At 38.7% G+C, this 24,062-nt stretch overlaps 1 protein-coding gene and 1 pseudogene across 1 annotated transcript in view; both read right to left on the bottom strand.

Moving 5' to 3' along the window:
- STX7 (syntaxin 7) overlaps positions 1-15,091 on the bottom strand; it is a 52,832-nt gene extending 37,741 nt beyond the window's left edge. Inside the window, exons 1-2 of the mRNA XM_032159163.2 lie at positions 15,002-15,091; positions 5,520-5,662 (exon numbers count right to left, since the gene is read on the bottom strand). Coding sequence (XP_032015054.1) covers positions 5,520-5,604 — 85 coding nt within the window. The 5' untranslated portion in view covers positions 5,605-5,662; positions 15,002-15,091. The remainder of the gene's footprint in view (positions 1-5,519; positions 5,663-15,001) is intronic.
- A 5,662-nt stretch (positions 15,092-20,753) lies between these two features.
- LOC116476937 (large ribosomal subunit protein eL21-like) lies at positions 20,754-21,220 on the bottom strand (annotated as a pseudogene).
- Between the last annotated feature and the right edge of the window lie 2,842 nt (positions 21,221-24,062).

Below are 24,062 nucleotides of genomic sequence, written 5' to 3' on the forward strand. Positions count from 1 at the left end.
TCTTCTAGACCTGTGATAACAAAACGGTTTTGTTTGCCTGCCAACTCCAGTCTACTGGGAATGGTTGCCTGGAGCCTTGGGTTGAAAAAGACTGGATGGCATGCTAGGCCAGCAACAGAGAATACCGTCTATGCCATGGGCAAAAGATGGAGCATGGGTGGCACGAGGGCCTTGCTGACTGTTATGGAGTCAACACTTTCTCTCATAGGATACAAATATTTTCTTAATCATTTTAAACTGTCCACAGAACCTGTAATAAAGTCATAGTTTGTTATAACTATTTAACAGTTTTATTATTTTAATATAATTACATTTCAAATTTATTTTACATGTAAGCATTTACAATATTTAAATATTTTATGCTTAATATAAATTATATCATTATAATATGGTTTAAATGCTTTACTAGTGAAACAAATTCAAAAGACTGCAGATGATCTTAAACCAAAAAATGGTTTAAAAATATTTTTGACAGCCATTTTCTTTTTTTGGGGTATAAACTAAACCATACAACTTAATATTTTATAAGTGTTTATTTATTTCATCAAAACTAACGTGAAAATAAACTTTCCCACTGCAACACTCAAGAACACTTTAGCTTTAGTTTAACAGATGCTCATATTCTAATTACAGATTACCTTACTTACAGCATCTTCTCTTTAGGTTTCTTTTGTAAAATCAGATAATTGTACTGACACAATTTCAAAAGTTGCCAATGTAGTGTGAAGAGAACCTAAATGTGGTGCAAAGCATCATTTTATTCAATCGCACCCAGTACTATTAGCATTACCAAATGGGGAAAAAAGTGAACTGAAATTTCGCACTTCTGCCTTTCACTTCCACGTGATTTCTGCATAGCCCTTATCAGTAAACATACTTGACAGTAGTTAGATTTTTAACAATACTTTATCTAATCTAAACTCCCCTTCATTTAGACATTGAATCTCAGAATTAAAAAAAGTACAGTGATGACTGGTTTCACTAAATTCATGACCCCAAATCTTAAATGTATACTCAACACATTTGCTAAACCCCCTTCTTTCCCACTCATTCTCTATCTGATGACCTTGCTTCCCATTTCATTTAAGAACAGACCCACTCAAACAGGAAATCTCCCATGTTTGCCCACCACGTTTCCATCTGTACCACACGTAGCCTCGCCACTTGCTAGTGGTCCATTCCCGTGCCCTCTCACTTTCAAAACATTTCCTTTGCAATTATACGTTTACCAGAATTTCTCTGTTGCAGTGTAAAATGGAACCCTTTCTTTGATCCTCTTTCTACTTTCGTGGCAGAGTCGGCTAGTTGCCTACTAAATATTGATTCTCTCACCCTTCTTTCTCAAATAGAACAATCCCCAATTTTAGTGAGCACACTGAAATCCTGCTAAGATGTTTTCAGCCTCTCTGGCAGCTAGGTGTAGCCACCTGATCAATGACATAAGCAGAGGTGAGGAGGAAATCTGGAAAGTCTCTTTAAAATGGAAAAAGTGGGTGCTTCTCCTTCCCTTCCTCCATCTACACTTGCAATATGGCTATGAGAACGTTCTTTTCAAAGTCACCAGTTTACCAAATCCAATTATCTGCTTTTATCTTAGTCTCTCAGCAGCATTAGAGAGAGATAATGCCTCACTCATTCTTGAAACATTCTTTGTTTAATTTCTAGAAATCTACCACATCTTGATTTTTATCTTACCGCACAGGTCATTCCTTAGATTCTTCATGCTACCTTCCTGATTTCCACATTTTTTAATGTTCCAGGCCTCTTCTCTTTACTCACTCTTATGTGATTACTTTACACCTATGGTTTTAAATACCATTTATACTCTGATGACACTCTGACTTCCCAAATTCCTGTACCTAAAGTAGATGTTTGATATCTCCACTTAGATATCTAAATGATATCTCGAAATATACTTAGTCAAAACAAAACTCTCCCCTACTTGTCCTGAACTGTAGTCCCTCCCATTTCAGTACACACTTGTCACCACCTAGTCGGTTGCTCAATGCAAAAACTATGGAGTCGTCTTTAACTCCTTCCTTCCTCTACCATCCCTACCCACATGCATCAGCAAGTCCCGCTGGCTCTACCTCCAAAACACACTCATTGCTTCTCTCCATCCCCACTGCCATCACCCTGGTGCAAGCCAGCATCTCTCTCCCCAGACCTCTGTGATGACCAGCATACCTCCCTGCTATTCCCCCAGTGTCTATTTTCTAAGCAGCAGCCAAAGTAATTTTTTCACAATGTAGATCTGATTATGTCTCTCCTCTGCTTAAATGCCTCCAGTGATTTCCACTGCCTCTTAAAATGAAATCTAAACACCCTGAATGACCTGCAAAGCCCCAGCTGACCCGCCAGACGCCTCTGGTTTCATCTCCTGGCACTCTCGCCCCAGATGCTGTGCTTCAGCCACACTGGCTTTTTCCCTTTTCCCTATTTTCTGAGTATTTCAAGCCCAGGTCTGCTTTTAAATTTTTAATACTAGTTATTCCTTCTGTCCGAAATGCCCTTTCTCTGAATCTTCTCACTACCAGTCCCTCCTCATCCTCATTCAAAGACCATCTAAAGTAAAGGCAGCTTCCCCAGTCACTTGCCCTCACCTCACTTTCACTATAGTTTCTTTACAGAAAATTAAGTTGCTCATTATTTCTCCTTACTACACTGTAAACTACAATGAGAGCAGGACCTTATAGATTGTTTACTGCTACATTCCTACAGTTTGGAACAGTATCTAGCAAGTACTATGTGCCCCAAAAATTATTTGTTGAATGAATCACAATAGAATATCAAAATTAAAACCCTCTTAGTCTGAACCATTATTCCTATGTTTAAAATTCTTATTAATAAATCTGAGAAATATCTGACCATCCTTTTTCTGGTCACTGATAAGGAATCTCATTCTTCCTGAGGGAGGCAATTCTACCTTAACAACTTGGATTATTCAAAAGCCCTTCCTCCTTCTCAAGGTGAAATCTGACTACCTGTAGCTTCCGTACATTTGTGGAGGCCCCTATGTTCATGCAGGACATATGGCTTCTGTTTCACATATGACACTGATTCAAACATCTGCAGATGGTGACTGTACCTTCACCTGCATGAACGGTCCCAGTCTTTTTTTTTTTTTTTGAAACGGAGTTTCGCTCTTATTGCCCAGGCTGGAGTGCAATGGCGTGATCACTGCAACCTCCGCCTCCCAGGTTCAAGCGATTCCCCTGCCTCAGCCTCCCGAGTAGCTGGGATTACAGGCATATGCCACACCAGGCCCAGCTAATTTTCTATTTTTAGTAGAGACAGGGTTTCTCCATGTTGGTCAGGCTGGTCTCGAACTCCTGACCTCCTGTGATCTGCCTGCCTCGGCCTCCCAAAGTGCTGGGATTACAGGTGTGAGCCACCACGCCCCGCCAACAGTCTCAGTCTTCTTAATAGCTCTCCACATAGACTGTGGAGTATTATAGCCAGCCCTTCACATGCTCCAAGACTGCCCTGGATGTACTCGCACACTTAGCTACCAACCATGCCATAAATATTCAACTCTGGCCCAATCTGTCACTTCTCATCCACTAGATCAACTGATCTCTTTCTTAGGGAACATGGCCTGATTTAAGTCAACACTTTTCTCCTTCCAGTTCATGTTCACACACAATCTTCAATCCATGTATCTTTCATACTACCTACTGCTTGCTACTTCTACAATCTCGGTACAGGACAGTCATTCCTCATCCTCAATTCCTAACACTGTTTAGCTTTCCCAACACAGGATGCTTATCCTCTTCTTTGGAGAAAGGCCTCTTGGTCTCCTTTCTTGCATAAAGGTCCTAATTTTCCACATATGTAATTAGAATTATAAACTTCCTTAATTTTTGCACAGGTAGCCAGAAACACTTGGGGCAGACCAGTGCTATTTCTAACCAGCAGCAAGGGAGCCATTAAAAAAAAAAAAAGAAAAGAAAAGAGGCTCTTCTGTGGCCACCATCAGAAAAGATCTGATGCCAGAGGAGCAAAGCAGAGCCAATGCTGGTGGCCTGTGACAAACTGCAGCAATTCTCAATGTACCATTCCTACATTCCCTGCTGTGGACAACATGGTGCCTGGCACTGTGCACTTCCTTGTTCTTCCAGGAATAGGTAAAAAAAACCCAGAAATCACCCCAAATCAGAATAAGGGTTATTTTATACCACTGTGCACAGCAGCACCTTTTTAGAGTCTAGTTTTATTCTGTTTGCTCCTAAAACACACTGACATCTCATTTAAATAATTCAGGTAGAGGAACAGCTGTTGAGGAGTTAATGATTAGATAAAGAAACACAGTATGGTCATTTGAAAACATTATTTCTGCAATGTGTTAACATTCTGTTAAAAAGAATAGCCTTGTAAGGAACTAGGCTGAAGAATAAAACTGTATTAACATACTCTGAAGGATGAAAGAGTTCAGGTAATGCCCCATGGGCCAAACACTGAGAGCAAGATGACTAGAATCACCCAAGGTATCTGATTAACCATAATTTACAAACAAAAAACAAGTAAAAAAAAAAAAAAAAACCTATCCACTCAAATCTGCTATAATGATTTTTTTTTAATACATATCCTGATGATGAATAGTTCTGAATGAAGCGCCACACTGCATCAGTCTACTGGTATTCTATCTCTGACAAGTACAGCAAAGAATAATTTGGCCGGGCGTGGTGGCTCACGCCTGTAATCCCAGCACTTTGGGAGGCTGAGGTGGGTGGATCACGAAGTCAGGAGATCGAGATCATCCTGGCTAACACGGTGAAACCCCATCTCTACTAAAAATACAAAAAATTAGCCAGGCGTGGTGGCGGGCGCCTGTAGTCCTAGCTGCTCGGGAGGCTGAGGCAAGAGAATGGCGTGAACTCGGGAGGCAGAGCTTGCGGTGAGCCAAGATTGCGCCACTGCACTCCAGCCTGGGCGACAGAGCGAGACTCTGTCTCAGGAAAAAAAAAGAAAAAAAAAAAAGAATAATTTGTGGGGAATGCAGGTCTGATTTTCTATAATACCTTCCTCAGTAGATTAAGATGTCCACTCCTTAGTTTCTCTTGCTCCTTAACAAGGTACCACATACTTGCCCATCGTAAGATTAACCTAACCCATATCCAGTCAGATTTTATTTTTAATAAACTTTATGTTCCTTAAGCCCTTGGTAGTGCCACCTGGTTCCAAACCTATGAGACTGAGTCATCAGGTCTCATCATCTCATCTAGAACCAGATAGCTTTAAAGCAGATATAAGAATCCATTATCCTTTTAAATCTTTATTTTATTTAATGAAATAATGTATTATGTGCCTGGCCCTGACTTTCTATAGAAAAATGCAGTAAGTGTTATCTCAAATATAATTCTCTTGCATTCATTCTAAAGAGTTCGAGCCCTTTAAAACCTGTTGTTAGAGGAATGCTCCTCCCTCTCTCAATCAGCAGAGTTGTCCTTTTATGAACCTCCACCAAGTTCGGTTAAGAGTGGATACAAATAGTAAAGTCCATTTAAAACTCAACTCACAACACTGTGTGATCTTCTGGATGTTAGCAGAGATCCTCTGGGCCAACTGGGCAGGGTCACCACCAACTCCTGGAGTGTAAGACATGGCTGATGTGCTTATTCACTAATTTCATCAGATGCTGTGCAGTTTTCTAAGCAGTCACCTAAATAATATAAAAGTCACACAGTTATATTTTTTAAGTTACTGGCTTACATTTTCCAAATTAACAATCTGTGAAGTTACAAGGACAAACTTGATTAATCTAATAGAGTTGAAATCTGGCAAAGTAACACATCAAATAGCAAAACTCTTATGTCTATTAAAAAAAATTGGACTTCAAAGGACAGAGTCATGTTAAACACATCAAACAATTAAAATAAGGTTCAAATTGCATATTCCCTTTGAAAATGTCTTTGATCTCCTCAAGAAAAATTATTAAATCCCTTTCCTGTATATAATTTTAGTTGTTTACATATTTTTTCCTTAACTAAACTCCAAACAATTATAAGGCAGGGCCCACATGCTGTTTATCTTTCTCCAACATTTAAAACAACTCTTAGCACAAACAGGCATTTAAATTTATTAAATGGAACACAGACTTCAGGCTATCCCCAGAAATTTCACTGTATTAGGTTGTGCAAAAGTAATCGTGGTTTTTACCATTACTTTTAATCGTGGTTTTTGTCATTAAAAGTAATGGTAAAAGTGGCAATTACTTTTGCACCAACCTTAATATCTAATTTAACACACACACAGGACCTGCTCAGGAATGTATGATTAATAGGGCTCTAATTTTAATGGAAAAGGTTAAATCTGAAATAGCAGAGCCAACTACTGAGAAGCAAATGTCATATAAAATGCTTATCAAACCTTCCTGACAGAGGAAGGAGAACGAATGACTCTCCCCTTTCAGCGGCCAGCATCTCAGAATAGAAGAGACATTGAGATAATGCCACAGGAGGCAGGTGAGATGACATTCTCTACCTCTTCAGTCCGTACCACTCCAATCAGGGTTTGGAAGGAAGGTTGAAAAGGAATGTCCCTGCGTACAGAACTGCGCACAGCAAGAATTTCAAGTACCACCACCCCATCTTTTCCATGAATATGCACTGGAATACTGCAAAGTTGTTGGCGGTCAATTTGTAAGCTAGCTCTCTACTAAGAGCCTGCTACATGCCCAGCATTAAACTAAGCACCTGGGAGATGCAAACAAAACAAAATACACTTGACACAGTATCTGCTCAAATCAAGTTTGTCATTTAGGAGGAAGGATAAAGTTAATAATGCAAACCAACAAAAAACCCCACAAATCCATAAAAGATCACGTGCTAGGCTAAAATGAGAAGGGCTACAAAAAGAAAAAATGACCATCACCCTTTTCTAGAAAGAATTTATGAAACAGAAACATAAGATCTGGATGCTTGGTTATGACCAGTATGCAGAACAACAAAGGCAAGGACACGAAGGCTGGGGTGGAGAGACCCAGAGCACGTGGAAAGGCCACATGCAGTACAGTATTTACTAAAGGAAGAGAAGGTTCCTGGCCAACCCTGGATCAGATGATTCACAGCTGGGACAAGGGGAAAACAACAGAAAGGGGAAGAGAGGAATGGCCTAACATTTCTCGCACATCTGTGACATGAAAAGTATTTCACATAGACTAATTTAATTTTCACAACCTCCTCCTTCAACTAAGTGGCATTATTCTTGTTTTAATGATGAGCAAACAGCAGGCTTATTATGATTAAGTAATGGTAACCCAACCCACCCACAGGTGGAGGTGGGATTCAGTCCCAGGGTTCTGATGCCAAGGCTATCCATGCTTGCTACCACGTAGAACTAATGCCACAGAAGATTTCTGATAGAGAAGAAGCCACAGTGAAATATGTCTTTGCTCTAAGGGATAGTGTTGGCAGGAAGTACAACAGCTGAACTGTTGAGACCATTAGAACAGTACTGGTTCTATGCCTGGAACTCTGGTGCACTTTGAATGTGCCTGGCCACCCTGAAAGTCCTGGCTGCTTTTAGATATTCTCCAATTTCCCTCTCAGGTACAGCTGATCTATTCTGGGCTCTTTGGGTCTCACCAAATCCTAGAGATAGATCCAAAAGCAATTTCATTAAAGGGCAAATTCAAACCTAAAGTCAGACAGCTGGACCACTACAGTGGGGAGACAGGAATAAACTTCCTTCCAGGTAGCCTTGGACTTGGGCCCAGAGAGAACAAAAGTAGACATGGGGATTCAATGACACCAACACCATCCGGAACATCCTTGAAACCATGCAATTTTAAATGCATCTCCAAGTCACTTAAAAAAAAAAAACACAGGTTTTGAATAGCCAAAGCAATTTTAAGAAAAAAACCAAGCTGGAGGCATCTCATTGCCTAACCTCAAATTATACTAAAAGGGTATAGTAACTAAAACAGCATGATATTCATATAAAAACAGACACATAGAACAATGTAATGGAATAGAGAAGTCAGAAGTAAAGTCACATATCTACAGTCAATTGATCTTTTTGACAAAGTTGACAAAAACATACACTGAGGAAAGGACGCCCTTTTCAATACATGGTGCTGGGAAAATTGGATCGCCCCATGTGGAAGAGTGAAACTGGACCCTTATTTGTCAACATATAAAAAAAAAATCAACTCAAGATGGAATAAAGACTTAAAAGTAATACCTAAAACGATTAAAATACTAAAAGAAAATATAGGGAAAACTCTTCTGGACATTGATTTGGGCAAAGAATTTATGACTAAGACCTCAAAAGCACAAGCAACAAAACAAAAAATAGGCAAATGAGATTTAATTAAACTAAAAAGCTTTTGCACAGCAAAAGAAATAATAAACAGAATGAATAGACAACCTGCAGAATCGGAGAAAAATATCTGCAAACTATACATCCAAAGAGATTAATATCCAGAATTTACAAGAAACTCAAACAACTCAACAAAAAAACCCACAAATAACCCCACTAAAAAGGGGGCAAAGCACATGAATAGACATTTTTCAAAAGAAGACATAAAAATGGCCAAGAAACATATGAAAAATGTTTAACATCAATAAGCATCAGATAAATGCAAATTAAAACCACAATGAGAGACATCATCTCACAACAGTCAGAATGGCTATTAAAAAGTCATCCACAAACACATCTTGAAAAAAAAAAAAGAAAAAAAGTCAAACAAGTACAGATGTTGGCAAGGATGCAGAGAAAAAGGAACACACACACTGTTGGTGAGAGTGTAAAGTAGTACAACCTCTATAGAAAACAGCATGGCAAGTCATCAAAGAACTAAAAAGAGAATTAATATTTGATCCAGTAACCTCATTACTGGCTATCTACCCCAAAGAAAAAAAAACATTATACCAAAAAGATATCTGCACTTGTATGTCTTATTGTAGCAATATTCACAAAAGCAAAGATTTGGAAGTAACCTAAGTGCCCATCAAGTGTCTATTAACATTCCTGGATGGATAAAGAAAATGTAGTGTATGTAAATGCAATGGAATACTATTCAACCTTAAAAAAGACTGAAGTTATGTCTTTCGCAGCAACACAGATGGAACTGGAGGCCATTATCTTAAGTGAAATGACTCAGAAAAAAGTCAAATGCTGCATGTTCTCACTTGTAAGTGGAAGCTAAATAATGTGTACACATGGACAGAGTGTGGAATAATAAGACACTGGAGACTCAAAAGGATGGGAGGGTGAGGGATGAGAAATCACTTAATGGGTACAATGTACATTATTCAGGTGATGATTACACTAAAAGCCCAGACTTCACACTATGCAATATAATCACGCAACAAAACTGCATGTGCACCCCTTAAGTTTATATAAATAAAATGGCTTTATTGAGATATAATTTATTGAGATATGGCAGTACAATACACCTACTTGAAATACACAATCCAACGGTTTTTAATATATTCACAACATTGTACAATCATCACTTTTAGAACATTTCTATTACGCTAAAAGTTAAGTTTGTAATCATTAGCAATCACTCTCCATTTCTCCCCAACCTCACTGGCCAAAGATAGCTACTAATCTACTTTGTATCTTTATAGCTTTGCCTATTCTGGACATTTCATAGGAATGGAATCATACAATGTGTTGAGACTAGCTTCTTTCTCTTAGTATGCTTCCAAAGTCCATCTGTGCTGTATCATACATCAGTACTTCATTCCTTGTTATTGCCAAATAATATTCCAAGGTATGGATAAAGACAATTTTCTCTTGGTTCAATGACATCTTCCTTTCTCCTTTCCCTCTATCAAGTAGATTTCTGGAAAAACTGTCTTACAAGCCAAAACAAACACATTGAAATGAAAAACTGTTCAGTCTGTTTTTCATGTACTCTCTGGGGATGTTCCTCCATACACATGGTTCCATTTTAATCTATACCTGAATGAGTTGCACATCCATGTCTCCAGCTCATACCTTTGGCTTTCTCTCGTGTCTACATGTCTGTGAAGCTACAAGAACTCAGCCATTGCCTGTGCAGCACACAATGGAAGCAGCAACTGGAAATCTCTACTTTGGGTAAGACACTTAGCATTTGGGCCCGTTGCCAGGATCAAAATGAGATAATGCACATCCAGAGAACAAATGCTTTTCCACCCTACACAGAGGAAAGTTATGATCCATTCTTGCAGCTGCAGGACCAACATCAGCACAAGACCAAAAGAAACTCATCACCTGTCTCAAAACCATGCAAGCACACCTGAGGCCTACTCTCTCTCTCCCATAAAGAGTTCTATCAAGTCAAGGACAGTATTCTATAGCATTTTCCTTACCCTTAAAACTCACATCAGTGCAGCCCAAGTCTTCCCACTGTTTTCTTTCAAGGCCAACTTTTTTCCTCTCTGGAAAATCAACCACTTAGTCACAAACACAATCAATTTTCTTCATCCCTTTCCTCAAGCTACTAAATGTGAGAAAGTTCCTGCTGGTGAGACAATTGGCAAGTGGCTTCATTCACCCAAAGAGGTGCTACTTAGATTGACTGGAATCATGAGTTTTGTTTTACTTTTGCTTTGTTTGGCGTTGTTGTTGTTGTCGTTGTTGTTGTTTGAGACAGGAGCACCCAGGCTGGAATGCAGTGGTGTGATTACGACTCACTGCAGCCCTGACTTCCGGGCTCAGGCAATCCTCCCGTCTCAGCATCCCGAGTAGCTGGGTCCACAGGCACCTGCCACCACATCCCACTAATTTTTTTATTTTTTTATAGAGATGGGGGTCTCACTTTGTTGCCCAGACTGGTCTTGAACTCCTGGGCTCATGTGATCCTCCAGTCTCAGCCTCCCAAAGTGCTGGGATTACAGATTTGAGCCACTGTATCTAGCCAGGAAACATGTGTGAAGAATGAAGAGCAATTTGCGAAAGATACAGAAGAAAGATACATAAAATAAAAAGAAGTTAACAATGGCCAACACTCATCCAGGACTTACATTTCCTAAGCATTGTGCTTATGACTTTTAAATTTATTTTCTCAGTTAATTCTTATAAGCCTATGATGTGGGTATGACTGCTAATGTGATTTTTTTTAAGAAACTGAGGCATAATAAGAATAAATAATTTGCTTAAGCAAAGGAGCTAAAATTTGAAAATAAACACAGAGCCAACATTTTTTAAACAGTAAGCCATACTGCTTCCTTGTACAACAAAATTCAGGGCAGGTGAACTCACTCAGTTAGAAAAAACAAATTTGGGCTGGGCGCGGTGGCTCACGCCTGTAATCTCAGAACTTTGGAAGGCCAAGGCGGGCAGATCACAAGGTTAAGAGATCGAGACCATCCTGGCCAACATGGTGAAATCTCACCTCTACTAAAAAAATTAACTGGGTGTGGTGGCATGCGCCTGTAGTGCCAGCTACTCAGGAGGCTGAAGCAGGAGAATCACTTGAACCCAGGAGGCGGAGGTTGCAGTGAGCCGAGATCACGCCACTGCACTCCAGCCCGGCGACAGAACGAGACTCGTCTCAAAAAAAAAAAAAAAAAAAAAAAGACAAAAGAAAAACCAAATTTACCACTTTTCTGCAAGCCCCATATGAAGTTTTGCTATTCCCACTCCTAAGATGAAGGAACGTGCTTGGGATAACTACATGAGTTGATCAAGGTAACACAGAGGCATAGCTTACTCCTTTTCTCTATTATTCTGCTAATAAGTGGTATCTAAAAAGAAACAACAGTTGGCTCTTTTGATGAGACACACAAAGGAAAGGAACCAAATGGTTGTCTTTAAAAATATATATATACAAATACATGCATAGACAGATAGGATAGGTAACTACAAACTGATTAAAAGCTTATGAGCTCTGCATATAGGCTAAACGGATGCTGAGTTATTCAGATGTCTGCTTTCCACATCAGTCTCCATTACCTAGCCCAGAGCTGCTATGCACTAAAGTACTCTTGCTGAATACTTTTGAAAACCCACTCAGAATTCCTATTTCATTGCTCAGAATAATAATTATGTAATGCATTACCTAGACCTGCACTAATAGAGTAGCCACTAACTAAATGGGCTGTTAAAATTAAAATCATAGTGGTTACTAGAAGCAGGGAAGGATAGGGGGAGGGGGACAGCCAAAGGTTGGTTAACTAATACCAAAATACAGCTAGGTAGGAGGAATGAAGTCTAGTGTTCTATACCCCTAAAAGGTGACTATAATTAATTACAATTTATTGCATATTTTCAAATTGCTAGAAGAATGAATTGTGAATGCTCTTAACACAAAGAAATGTTAAATGTTTGAGGTAATGGATATGCTAATTACCCTGATTTGATCATTACACATTGTACACATCTACTGAAGTATCACATGTACCCACAAATATGTATAATCGTTATCTGTCGATTAAAATAATAAAAGCAAAAAAATCTTATTACAGGTTATTTTAAGCTGCTAACAAGGTAACTGACTGCAGTAAGAAACTACACTTTTACTCTACATTTCATTTTTTGATGTGACAATTTACACCGTTTTATATTGTGTATCACTTAAATTACATTGTAGCCCTCGTTTTTAAAAAATTAAAATTAATTAAAATTATTAAATGAAAAATTCAGTTCCTCAGTCACACTAGACATCTTTCAAACGCTCAAAAATTCTGTGTGGCTAGTGGCCAGCAGCTTGGACAGCTCATTCACAGACCACTTCCATTATCAAAGAAAGATCTATTGCACAGCGCTAATCTCCACATTGCAATAATCATCTTTCTATGAAGATACACAAACACTATAAAGAGAAAAACAGGAAGAGAGAATCAAAGTGCAACACTCAGATGAGAGTCTTCTCAAGACAGCTTCTAAAGAACACAAAGGAATGAACAAAAGGAATGTTAAAATTTAATCTTAAAGTGCCAAACACTACTCCCAGTTAAAATCAGATATACTGTAGAATCGTTAAGATTTCCATTTAGCATATATCTCATGCTCTATGAACCTACCCTGGGCAAAGAAGTAGTCAATTTCACTTTCTTAATCATTAACATCAGCATAAATAACTGGACTTCTCCACACCCTCTACCCCAAATAAGTTCTGAGGGGTGGCGGCTGAGCACTTTTTTGTCTATTTTGTGGACTGCACTATTTTCAGTGCCTGGCTACATCATAAGTGCTTAACAAACATTTGTAGAATGAATGAATGTACCCACCTCCTAAGAACACACACCCAGCGTGAGGGTAAATATTACCATTTCTAAAACATAAAATTCCAGTGCCTTCTTTCAGATCCCAAAGGTCCCAGGCTTCTTGCTGCCTTGGGCCTTTGCTGGGTGCCATTTCCTATTTCTAGAAGGCTCTTCCCATGATCTCCACGTGACTGGCTCCTCCCCAGCAAGGCCTCATCACATGCTAGAGAAACCTTTGTGACCACTCTGATCTGAAAGTGAGAACTCACCACTGGCCACTCTTTGTCAGTCTAACTTACTGCTTCACAAGACTCAATAGTCTAATTAGTTACTGTTTATTATTTATCCCTACACCTCTGGAATACAAACAGGAGCTACTTCTGTAATACAAACAGGAGAGAGATGACCTTGTCATCCTGTGTAATCTACAGTGCCTGGTGCGTAGTAAATGCTCAAGGAATGTGAGGGTGCTCTGTCTACATAAGTATCCTCTGCACAAACTACATTAACTGCATTCTTTGGCCTTAGCTCTTCCATCACTGAACTTTTGTACTACTTGGTTTTAGTTCACAATATCGAGGATTGTTTTTTTCACACTTTCACACATGAAACTTGCAAATTAAATGGAATCACAGCAAACTTTACTCAGGCTTACTGTATTTTCTATAATTTACTTTTCAATCATCAGCACTTAAAGTTTGGGGTCATAATCAAAATGAGGATTGATTTTGTTGTCAAGAGCAACATAAGTAACATATCTTAGGAAAAATGATGATGCTAATGCGTTAATATGGTATCATATTAACCTCTACAGAAACTGTGAAGTTAAGAGCATAATTCTTAACTAGTCACAAGTCTGAGGCCAACTTCTCAAAGTGGCCTATAAGGCCTGTCCACATCACAAAACACAGTTTAACATCGTTATCAGCCTCTGCCCAGGTGTGCTCAGAGAACCTGCAGAAGACATGTCCACCTCCAACATTACTATTTAGTAATAGCACAGCATTTCATAATTACTTTCTTTCCTTCCAGATTCTGGGCAAGTTTTATATATTATATATATAATTATAGTCAGAATACAACGATCTGAGGTAAACAAAAATTAACGTATACAGATAAGAGCCAAACAAATGTAAGAAATTTGTGGGAAAAAACACAGCATTTGATCAGAAATGCAACTTTTTTTCTTTGTCTGAATTTAAACTAAGTAAGTAGAAAACAAGGTAGAGGAAATACTAGAAATATTTTATGTATGTTTAAAGGTTTTTATGTAAATTAATTAAAGGTGTATACTAAGAATGTCAAAGAAAGTATGTTAAAGTCATCAAGCCAAATCAAAAAAACAAATACTACCAGCCTCTGAATAACCAAACATACACGGTTCGTCTGCTACAGTCATACATTTTTCAGTTCCTCTATATTTGGGAAGTTTAGTGTGTTTTTCAGTCGTGAGTTGAAAAGAGGAAGAGGTCATTTGGTCGTGTCTGGATTCCTGAGCTGGGCCCCAGCCAGCTCTGGCGCCCTCCCCGGGGTGCGCTCCGCCCGCCGTGCGCCTCCGGAGCGCTGCCCAGGGGACCGCGGCGGGTGCGTGGCTGGCCAGGCCCACCTGACCACAGCCGCGCGCACCCGGAATGCGGAACGCGCCGCGCCCTTGCACCGGCCGGGGGGCGTGGGGAGCCGCAGGCGCTCCGGGAGCCGGGGCAGTCCCGCCCTTCCTCGCCTCCCGAGTGCCTGCTGCAGAGCGCAGGGCGGCGGCCACCTGACCACACGCACAAACAAGGAGGCGCAGCAGCCGTAGGGGCACCGCGCCTCCCTGTCGCCCGGCCAGGGAGCCCCCCTCCCCAGGGTCCCCTTACCTGGACCTCCGCGGCTCCTTCCTACACCTCCGACCGCCGTCACCCACCGACCCTGGAGCCTTCAGCTGCAATTCTCAGCTGATGGGCGGTGGCGTGGGGACGCCCAGTGCGCATGCCCGCAGCACAACTCAAGGAAGAAGGCGGGGTTCACCCCTTTTCTATTGGCCCGCGGGGCTGAGTGACAGCGGCCCTCACCGCCCCTCCGGTTCCAAGCTAAGGAATGGGGGTATCAGCAAAATTGCAAGGGAGCTGTTCTTTGAAGCCTGACGTAGAGATGGTGAACGCCTCTTAGCCTGCGTGCAAAAAAGGACAGAATGGAGGACAGTTGTCTTCTTTATCTGGTGAAGCCAGTCTTCTTGCACGCGGGTCTTCACTCCGCCCCATTAGCTCTTGCCTATCTTGTTTGCTAACCTTTAACTGCAGTAGATCGCGTTCACAGCTCTATCGAAAAATGCAAAGGCGAATACACAATCCTAGCAGGAACAATGAAGGAATAAGTGAAGAGTCATCTCTGGGTGCTCACTTAGTAAACAAGTCTTCCTAGTACATACAAGTCATTCTAAGCATTCCTAAAAAGCAGGGCGTAGTTTTCACAGGGTTTAAAACAAGCAGAGACTGTTCCAATAATAAATATGCAAATATAATGTAATTGTTAGATGAAAAGCATCAATTGCTACAAATGAAAGAAAGCCCTCTCCAAATTAAGTAGAAGATAGATTGGCTTAGCCTTTGCCTATATTAAGGCAATACTATTTTCTAAAATGATTACCCGGATAGGTGACATCAAAAGTCCAGAAGCACTTAGGTGGAAAAAAACAAAACCCAGGATAGAATTCTGATTGGAACTCACCAACACTAAGTGTGGAATGTTATCTGCTTAAGAGAGATGGACAGAGAAATAATAACCCTGAAAACGAGTAACCCACAAGATAGGAAATAAACCAGGAAAAGGTAAACTAGAGAATGAAGGAAAAGGGAATGGTCCATGTGTCACCTGTCACAGAAAGTTCAAGTAAATAAAGAACTGAAAGTAGTGCATTGTACTTGAGAATTAGGAAGTGGCTGGTGAACGTAGGAAGAAACATTTCAATCATTGAAGGAACTCATGAAAGGATCTTATATCCGTGTGAGGTTTAGTGCACTTTCCAAATACCCATTCATATTACCTTTGATAGAACTCTGGGCTCTGGTGGGGGGGAAGGTACAATGCACTACAGAAGAACCTGAGATTAAGTGGCCTCTTCAAATTGCCCTGATAGTTACTGACTATGCTGGGACCAAAACTTAGCTGTCTGAGCCCTCATCCTGGGCTCATTCCAATTTCTTGTTTTAAAATATGTTATGAGTGGATTCCTTCCAGGTCTTTTGAAAACTTAGAATAAGATTTCATCCTTTGGTATTCAAATGGAAAAAAAAAAGTATAGTCTAGACAAACTTGCAAAATTTAGAAATATTAGGATAAATGAATTACTAAGAGTTCCTGACACTTATAATATTTCATCTGCAAATCTGGCTGCTACCAAGTTAAATTCAACCAGGTGTCTTGAACCTGGTAGGGCTTTAAAAGTCTCCTAATTTGATGAGTGATAATGTCACATCTCCCAAAATAAATCATTTCTGTGTGCAGAAGTTACCTATGACTGAAGGCTTGTAATTTGGATTTTCAGCAAAAGTAATTTGCGAGATTTGGGCCTTCTTGGAGAGATTTTGAAGGAAACCAGGAGTTCTTGAGTGGGGAATGTTATCTGCACACTTGTTGTGTCCTTATTAATATAAATACCATAAATACTTCCTATGTAACATCTCTCATGTAGGATGGAGAACTGTCCACTGCTGTATCTCCAGTGTCTGGGATAGCAATTCCAGGGAATAGAAGGAGATAATTGCTGGTTCATTTAATAGTTACTAAACTAAAAATATTTTTTACATGACCACTATATGATCTTCTGGGAAAGCCAAAGAAGTAAAAGATGCAAAAAGGTAAATACAGCAAACAGGGACTTATTGGTAAGTGAGAAGGACAATTTGACTTATGAAAGTTTGTTTTTATTTATAATACAATGGGAAAACCACAACTTGTTTAAAAAATCTGTGCTAGATTAAAAGGAAGCTTAAATTAATACTTAATAAACAAGAGTTAGTTCAGTTGTGCCTTATTTTTAAGCTCCTTCTATGTCTCTCTACAGTCTACTTGTTTTCTGTTTAAGATCACACAAGTGCCTAGTCATATACCAAGCACAGAATCGATTTTGCCCTAGCTTTTGAACATGGAGGTAATAAACAGATATCCCATGGAAATCTTACATGGACCATTATAGCATGATGACTGGTATATTTGTTTCTAATTTTACCTCCTGATGACTGGTATTTTCGTTTCTAATTTTACCTCCTAAGTGTTGTTCATATATGCCCTCTTCTCTCTGCCCCTCACGGTTGACATCCTGATCCACTGCAATAGCCTCCTTGTTGGATCTTCTATCTCCAGTTCTTCCCAACTTTATTGTTGTCAAAGCCACCACTGAATATTTGAAGCTCCAATCTGAGAACTTTGCTCCAGGCTTCATGCCATTTCCATGATTGCAGCATTCCCTGAACTGTATTTCTTAAGAAAAAAAAACAAATGATTAGATTGGGGAGAGCTGGGGAATTGTGTGGATTGAAGTAAGGAATCAGGAAATTGGTCTACAAGGAAATGTTTGGGAAACATATTATATTACATTCTTGAAGATTCACAGAGCATGTTTGTAAATTAAAGACACTGAGAAGTGGTTCAGGAAAGAAACAAGTATAAATTTCTTTTACCCAGTATGTTATGAGTGTATTTGATGGTGGAACTTGTCTGTAAAACTTTTAAATATGCATAATGGAAAACACTGCTCTCAAAATCAAGTCCAAGCCCCCTGCATATACACAGGATGACCATACATTTAGTTTGCTAGGACAGTCCTAGTTTATGCTGCTTGTCCTGGCCGCCTGTCTTCTGAGCATGCTCAAACGTGCTTCAGTTCAGATGATGCATCATATGGTCCCTATACATATAAGGACCACATGGTCTGATCCTGCATTTCCAAGCATCAAAATTTATGCTTGGAATATGTTGGCTTAAGTAACTTCTCTATCTCTGTCTGCTCTCCTCTCCCTCCCAGCAGCTAGCTCCCCAGTCACAAACCAGGGGTTTTCTTATTTCTGTGCTTCACTCACGTAGTTCCCATTAGCTAGAATACACTTTTTCTTCTCCCCCATGTTTTAAACAATTCTTTATTTTGAAATAATTTTAGATTTACAGAAGAGCTGCAAAGATAGTACAGCACTCCTATATATACCTCACTCCAGGTTCCCCTAATGTTTCCTTAATGTTAACATCTTACATAACCATGGTCCACTTGTCAAAAGTAAGAAATCAGCATTGGTATAGCAGTACCAACTAAATTAGCTTGTATTTTCCCTGCTCCAGCTCTAGAATCAGTCATTTTACTATTGAGCATTTCTTCTTTTAATTGGAAAATGTTATTTAGAAATCAAAGGCCAGGACCACCAGGCACAGTAGCATGGCTCACACCTGTAAACCCAGCACTTTGGAAGGCGAAGGCAGGCAGATCATTTGAGCCCAGGAGTTCGCGGCCAGCCTAGGCAATGGGGCAAAACCCTGTTGTGATGGTTAATACTGAGTGTCAACTTGATTGGATTGAAGGATGCAAAGTATTGATCTTCGGTGTGTCTGTGAAGGTGTCACCAACAGAGATTAACATTTGAGTCAGTGGGCTGGAGAACACAGACCCACCCTTAATCTGGTGGGCACCATCTAATCTGCTGCCAGTAAATATAAAACAGGTAGAAAAATGCGAAAAGGCTAGACTAGCCTAGCCTCCTAGCCTACATCTTTCTCCCGTGCTGAATGCTTCCTGCCCCTGAACAGTTTTGGAACTCGGACTGGCTCTCCTTGCTCCTTAGCCTGCAGACAGCCTATGGGACCTTGTGATCATGTGAGTTAATACTTAATAAACTCATATGTATATATTCCATTAATTCTGTTCCACTAGAGAACCTTGGCTATTACACCCATCTCTACAAAAATTAGCTGGGTGTGGTGATATGCACAGTAGCTATAGTCCCAGCTACTCAGGAGGCTGAGGTGGGAGGATTGCCTGAGCCCAAGAGGTCAAGGCTGCAGTGAGCCAAGATCATGCCACTGCACTGCAGTGTGGGCAACAGAGTGAGACCCTGTCCCCCACCCTACCAAAAAAAAGAAAAGAAAAGAAATCAAGATCAAGGCATTAGCCTTCTCATTGTTACTAGGGTGTCAGTGCTTGTACGCTCCCCTCAATGGACAGAGCTAGGAAATAAATTTATATATACTAATTCATGTATATAGGATATTTACTCCAGGCTTCGTGCCATCCCCATGTTGGCTGCATGCCCCAAAGTATATTTAGTAAAAATAAAAGTGCTTGGACTGGGCAGAGGTGGGGTTTGTGTGAGTTGGGGTAAGGAATCAGGGAATTGATCCAAAGAGAAATGTATATAGTATACATTACATGCAGTATAAGCCTTATATAAAATATGTCTATATATTTAATTTTACAAGAAACTGCCAAATTGTTTTCCAATTGTTTTACATATCCATAACTATATCAGATTTTATCTATATATATAAACATGAGTTCATCTAGGCATTCCCAATTCTAATCCAACATTATAGGGGTCATTCTAGACTTCCCTTGTCCTAATTTTTAGCTTCTTTCGCTAGAAGTGAGAAACATAGCTCCCATTATCTACCATTTATGTTCTTATTTGTATAATGTAAAAAATTAAGTTGGTGCAAAGGTAATTGTGGTTTTTGCCACTAAACCGCAATTACCTTTGCACCAGCCTAATAGCTTCAGAATTGCTAACTTCTACTCTGTGTGAGAAAAAATTCTTTAGTGCAGTGTTTATGTACAATTCTTTTTGTCTTTAGCCTTATAATATTGAGTCAAAACAATGTTTTCTAAAAATCACCAAGGTCGGCTCTTTACGCATCCCCTTCAGTGAAATTAGGTTATGTTTACTTTGCAGTTAAATTCAGTTGTTATAGGTCTGCATTCTATCCTATGATCTACAAATATACTGATTGATTTTTTTAATTTGTATAAAGCTCATTGTTTGTGGTATATAGTTCTGTGGATTTTTGACAGATACATAGAGTAATGTATCCATAACTCCAATACCATAGAGAACAGTTCTACCATACTGAAAATTCCCTTTCACAACAACCTTTATTCAACCCATCCCCCTCCTCCCACCCTTGGCAACCACTTATGTTTGCTATCACCAGAGTTTTGCCTTTTCCAGAATGTCCTATAAATTCAATCATACAATGTATAACCTTTTGGGTCTGATTTCTTTCACTTAGCAGAATGCATTTAAGATACATCCACGTCGTTGTATAAATCTATAGTTTGGTTTTTTTGTGGCTGAATAATATTCCATTGTTTGGATATAACACAGCTTATTTATCCATTCACCTGTTGGTTGTTTCCAATTTTTGGCAATTATGAATAAAACTTCTATAAATACTTAAATACAGATTTTGGTAAAAATAGAAGTTTTCAATCATTTGAGTGAATATCTAGAAGTAGGTTTGTTGGGCTGTATAAGTGTATATTTATTCATTTATTTTTGCTTTAAATATTGCTCTCGGGGAGGGGCCACCACACCTCTACTCAATGAAGAGAAATGTTTTTACAATCTAGAGGTATTTTTTTTACACCTATTATGGCATGAATTCATAGGAAATAAGTTCTAGCAGGCTCCTTCTTATTGGTTCTCACAAAGTGTGCTTCTCTGGATGGAGCAGGCTGCTGCTTTAATTGAACTCAGGTGACTTTCTCCTTGAGATCCTTCTTTTTCTGATCATTTTCCTTCACGTGTTTGAGGAAGCTCTTAGAGTACTTAATATGCTCAATATGCACATTAATTATCTTGGCAAGAATCATGCCCTTAACTTGTTTGTTTACAACAGTGCCAACAGTGTGCTGGGTAACACTGTAGACTCTTCCAGTTTTTCCATGGTGATACTTGTGGGGCATTCATTTTTGAACAGCACTCATCCTCTTGATGACTACAGTATAACCTTTCTTGTAGATTTGCATGTATGTGGCCAAAGGAACAACTCTGTTTTCTAAAAGGCCTAGAGAACAAGTATCAGGTGCCTCTCCTCTTTCCCTTTGTGTTCATCATTTTGGCAAATTACTGGAAGATGGCAATTCTGGCTCTACATTTAATTTTACAAAATACTTCCAAATTGTTTTCCAAGGTGGCTGTATCATTTTGCATTCCCATCAGCAATGATTGAGGATCTCTATTACTCTACTTCTTTGTCACTTTTTGATATTGTTGAATTGAAAAAAATTCTTTTTTCATTCTCATGGGTGTGTAGTGGCATGTCATTGTGATTTTATGTATGCATATTTGAAATCCATCTGTCTTCTTTAGTGAAATGTTAATTCAAATCTTTTGCCTGTTTTTTATTGGGTTGTCTTCCCACTGTTGAGTTTTAAGAATTATTTTTGTATTCTGGTACTTTATTAAATATATCATTTACATGCATTTTCTCCTAGTCTGTAGCTCTGTAGCTTATCTTTTCATTCTCTTCTTTTAAAATGTTTTAAATTTTCTTTCAGAAAAGATCTGGGATCTGGCTATGTTGCCCAGGCTAGAATGCAGGGGCTATACATAGGCCTGATCATTGGACATACAACTTTTTAAATTTCTGGGCTCAATCAATCCTTTCTTCTCAGCCTCCTGCGTAGCTAGAATTATAGGCCCATGCCACCACACCCAGCTCATTCTCTTAATGGTGTCTTTCATGGAGAAATAAGTCTTTAATTTTGATAAATTTCAGGTTGCCATATTTTTGTTTTATAAATTATGCCTTTAGCGATTAATTTAAAAGCTCATCACCAAACCCAAAGTTATACAATTTTTTCCTATATTTTATTCTCAAAGGTTTATGGTTTTACATTTTACATATAGGTTTACAATTCATTTTGAGTTAATTTTTGTAAAATGTATCAGGTATCTGTTAAGGTTCATTTCATTTGGTTTTTTTTTTGCATATGAATGTCCAATTATTTCAGTCCCTTTGTTGAAAAGTCTATCTTTTCTCCATTGAATTGCCTTTGCATTTTTGCCAAAACTCAGTTGACTATGTTTCCGTGAACCTCTCTCTATTTTTCATATTCTGTTCTATTAATCTATGCATATATTTTTTCCAACATCATGCTGTCTTGATTACTGAAGCTCTAGAGTAAGTTTTGAAATTGGATAATATGAGTCCTCTGACTTTTTTGTTTTCCAGAATTGTTTGATTATTTCAGTTTCTTGGCTTTTCTATAGAAATTTTAGAAGCAGCTAGTCAATGTCTACAAAATAATGCTGGAATTTGATTGGGATTGTTTTGACTTTACAGAACACATTGGGAAGAATTGACATCTTAATATTGAGATTTTCAATTCGTAAACATAGTATATCTCCACATCTATTTAGACTTTCTTATATTATTTTTCATCAGTGTTTTGCAACTTACAATATACAGATTCTGCACATATTTTGTGAGTCATACATAATTTATTCATTTGGGTACTATTATAATGTATTTTTAAATTTTAATTTTTACTTCTTCATTGCTGAAATATGGAAATATTATTGGTTTTTGTATATCATCCATGTATTCTGTGACCTTACTAAATGAATGTATTAGTTTTTTGAGCTTGTGTATCATTTGGAATTTTCTACATAGACGGTTGTTCTGTGAAAGGGTATATATAAAAAGTGACCCCCAAATGCCAAAGAAGCCAAGAAACCAAAGAAGGAGGCAGACAAATCTAGTTCATTGGTATTGGGTGACTTATTAGAGGGAACTTACAGACAGCAGCATGGTCTTGGGTGGCCACAAGACACGTAGTTCTCTGCACTGCAAACCCTGAGACCCAGGGCATATATCTTGAGGGAAAAGTATATGTACTCTGGAAGGAATATGCATGTGGCTATGAGCATCAGGGCCTAAGATTTCTGTAACAGCATCAAGGGAAGTTTTGGAGGAAAACTTAGAAAAAATAGGCATTTCTAAATAAAAAGTAATACATCAGCAAGACATTTTGGTGGCATTCCTGGACTTGGGGTTAGTCAGAATTTACGTGGCAGATTAGCACTTAAAATAAAGTCACTATTTGCCCCACAAAAAATATAATCTGTGAATATAGTTTTATTTTTTCCTTATTCTGTATGCATTTTATTTCTTTTTCTTGCTCTGTCAAACTAATTAGAACTTCCATTATGACACTGAATAGTACTAATGAGAGAGGACATCTGTGCTGGGTTTCTGCTTAGGAGGAAAGCATTCAGTTTCTCAACACTAAGCAGGATGAACAGCATGATGTTTGCTGTAGGTTTTTTAAGATTTCCTTTCCTAGGTTAAGGATGTTTTCTCCTACTTGTAGTTTGCTGAGAATTTTAATCATTAATTAATGCTAAGTTTTGTCAAATGCTGTTTGTCCACCTATTGATGACATACTTTTACCTTTTAGTCTGTTAATATGGTGAATAGATAGTAATTGATTTTCAAATATTGAGCCAGCCTTGCATTCCTAGGATTAATCCCACTTGGTGGTGATATATTATTCTTATTATATATTGCTGGATTTTATTTGCTAATATATTGTTGAAAATGCTTGCATTTGTATTTTTGAGGGCTATTGTCTGGAGTTTTTGCTTGTTTTTTTCTTATAATGTTTTTGCCTGGTTTCAGCATCATGACAATGCTGATCTCATATAAGTGGAATGTGTCCCCTCCTTTTCTGTTTTCTGAAAAAGATTTTGTAGGATTGGTATTATTTTGTCCTTAAATATCAGGAGGATTCACGAGTGAAACCATATGGGCCTTACTTTGTATGTTTTTAAAGACTTTTAACTATACAGCACATTCATTAGATATAGGACCATTCAGTTGATCTATCTCTTCTTGAGTGAGTTTTGGTAGTTTGTTCTTTTAAGAGGTTTGTCCATTTCATCTAAGTTGTTG

This window comes from Hylobates moloch, unplaced genomic scaffold, assembly GCF_009828535.3.
Source record: "Hylobates moloch isolate HMO894 unplaced genomic scaffold, HMol_V3 SCAFFOLD_2, whole genome shotgun sequence".
In the NCBI taxonomy this organism is placed as follows: Eukaryota; Metazoa; Chordata; class Mammalia; order Primates; family Hylobatidae; genus Hylobates; species Hylobates moloch.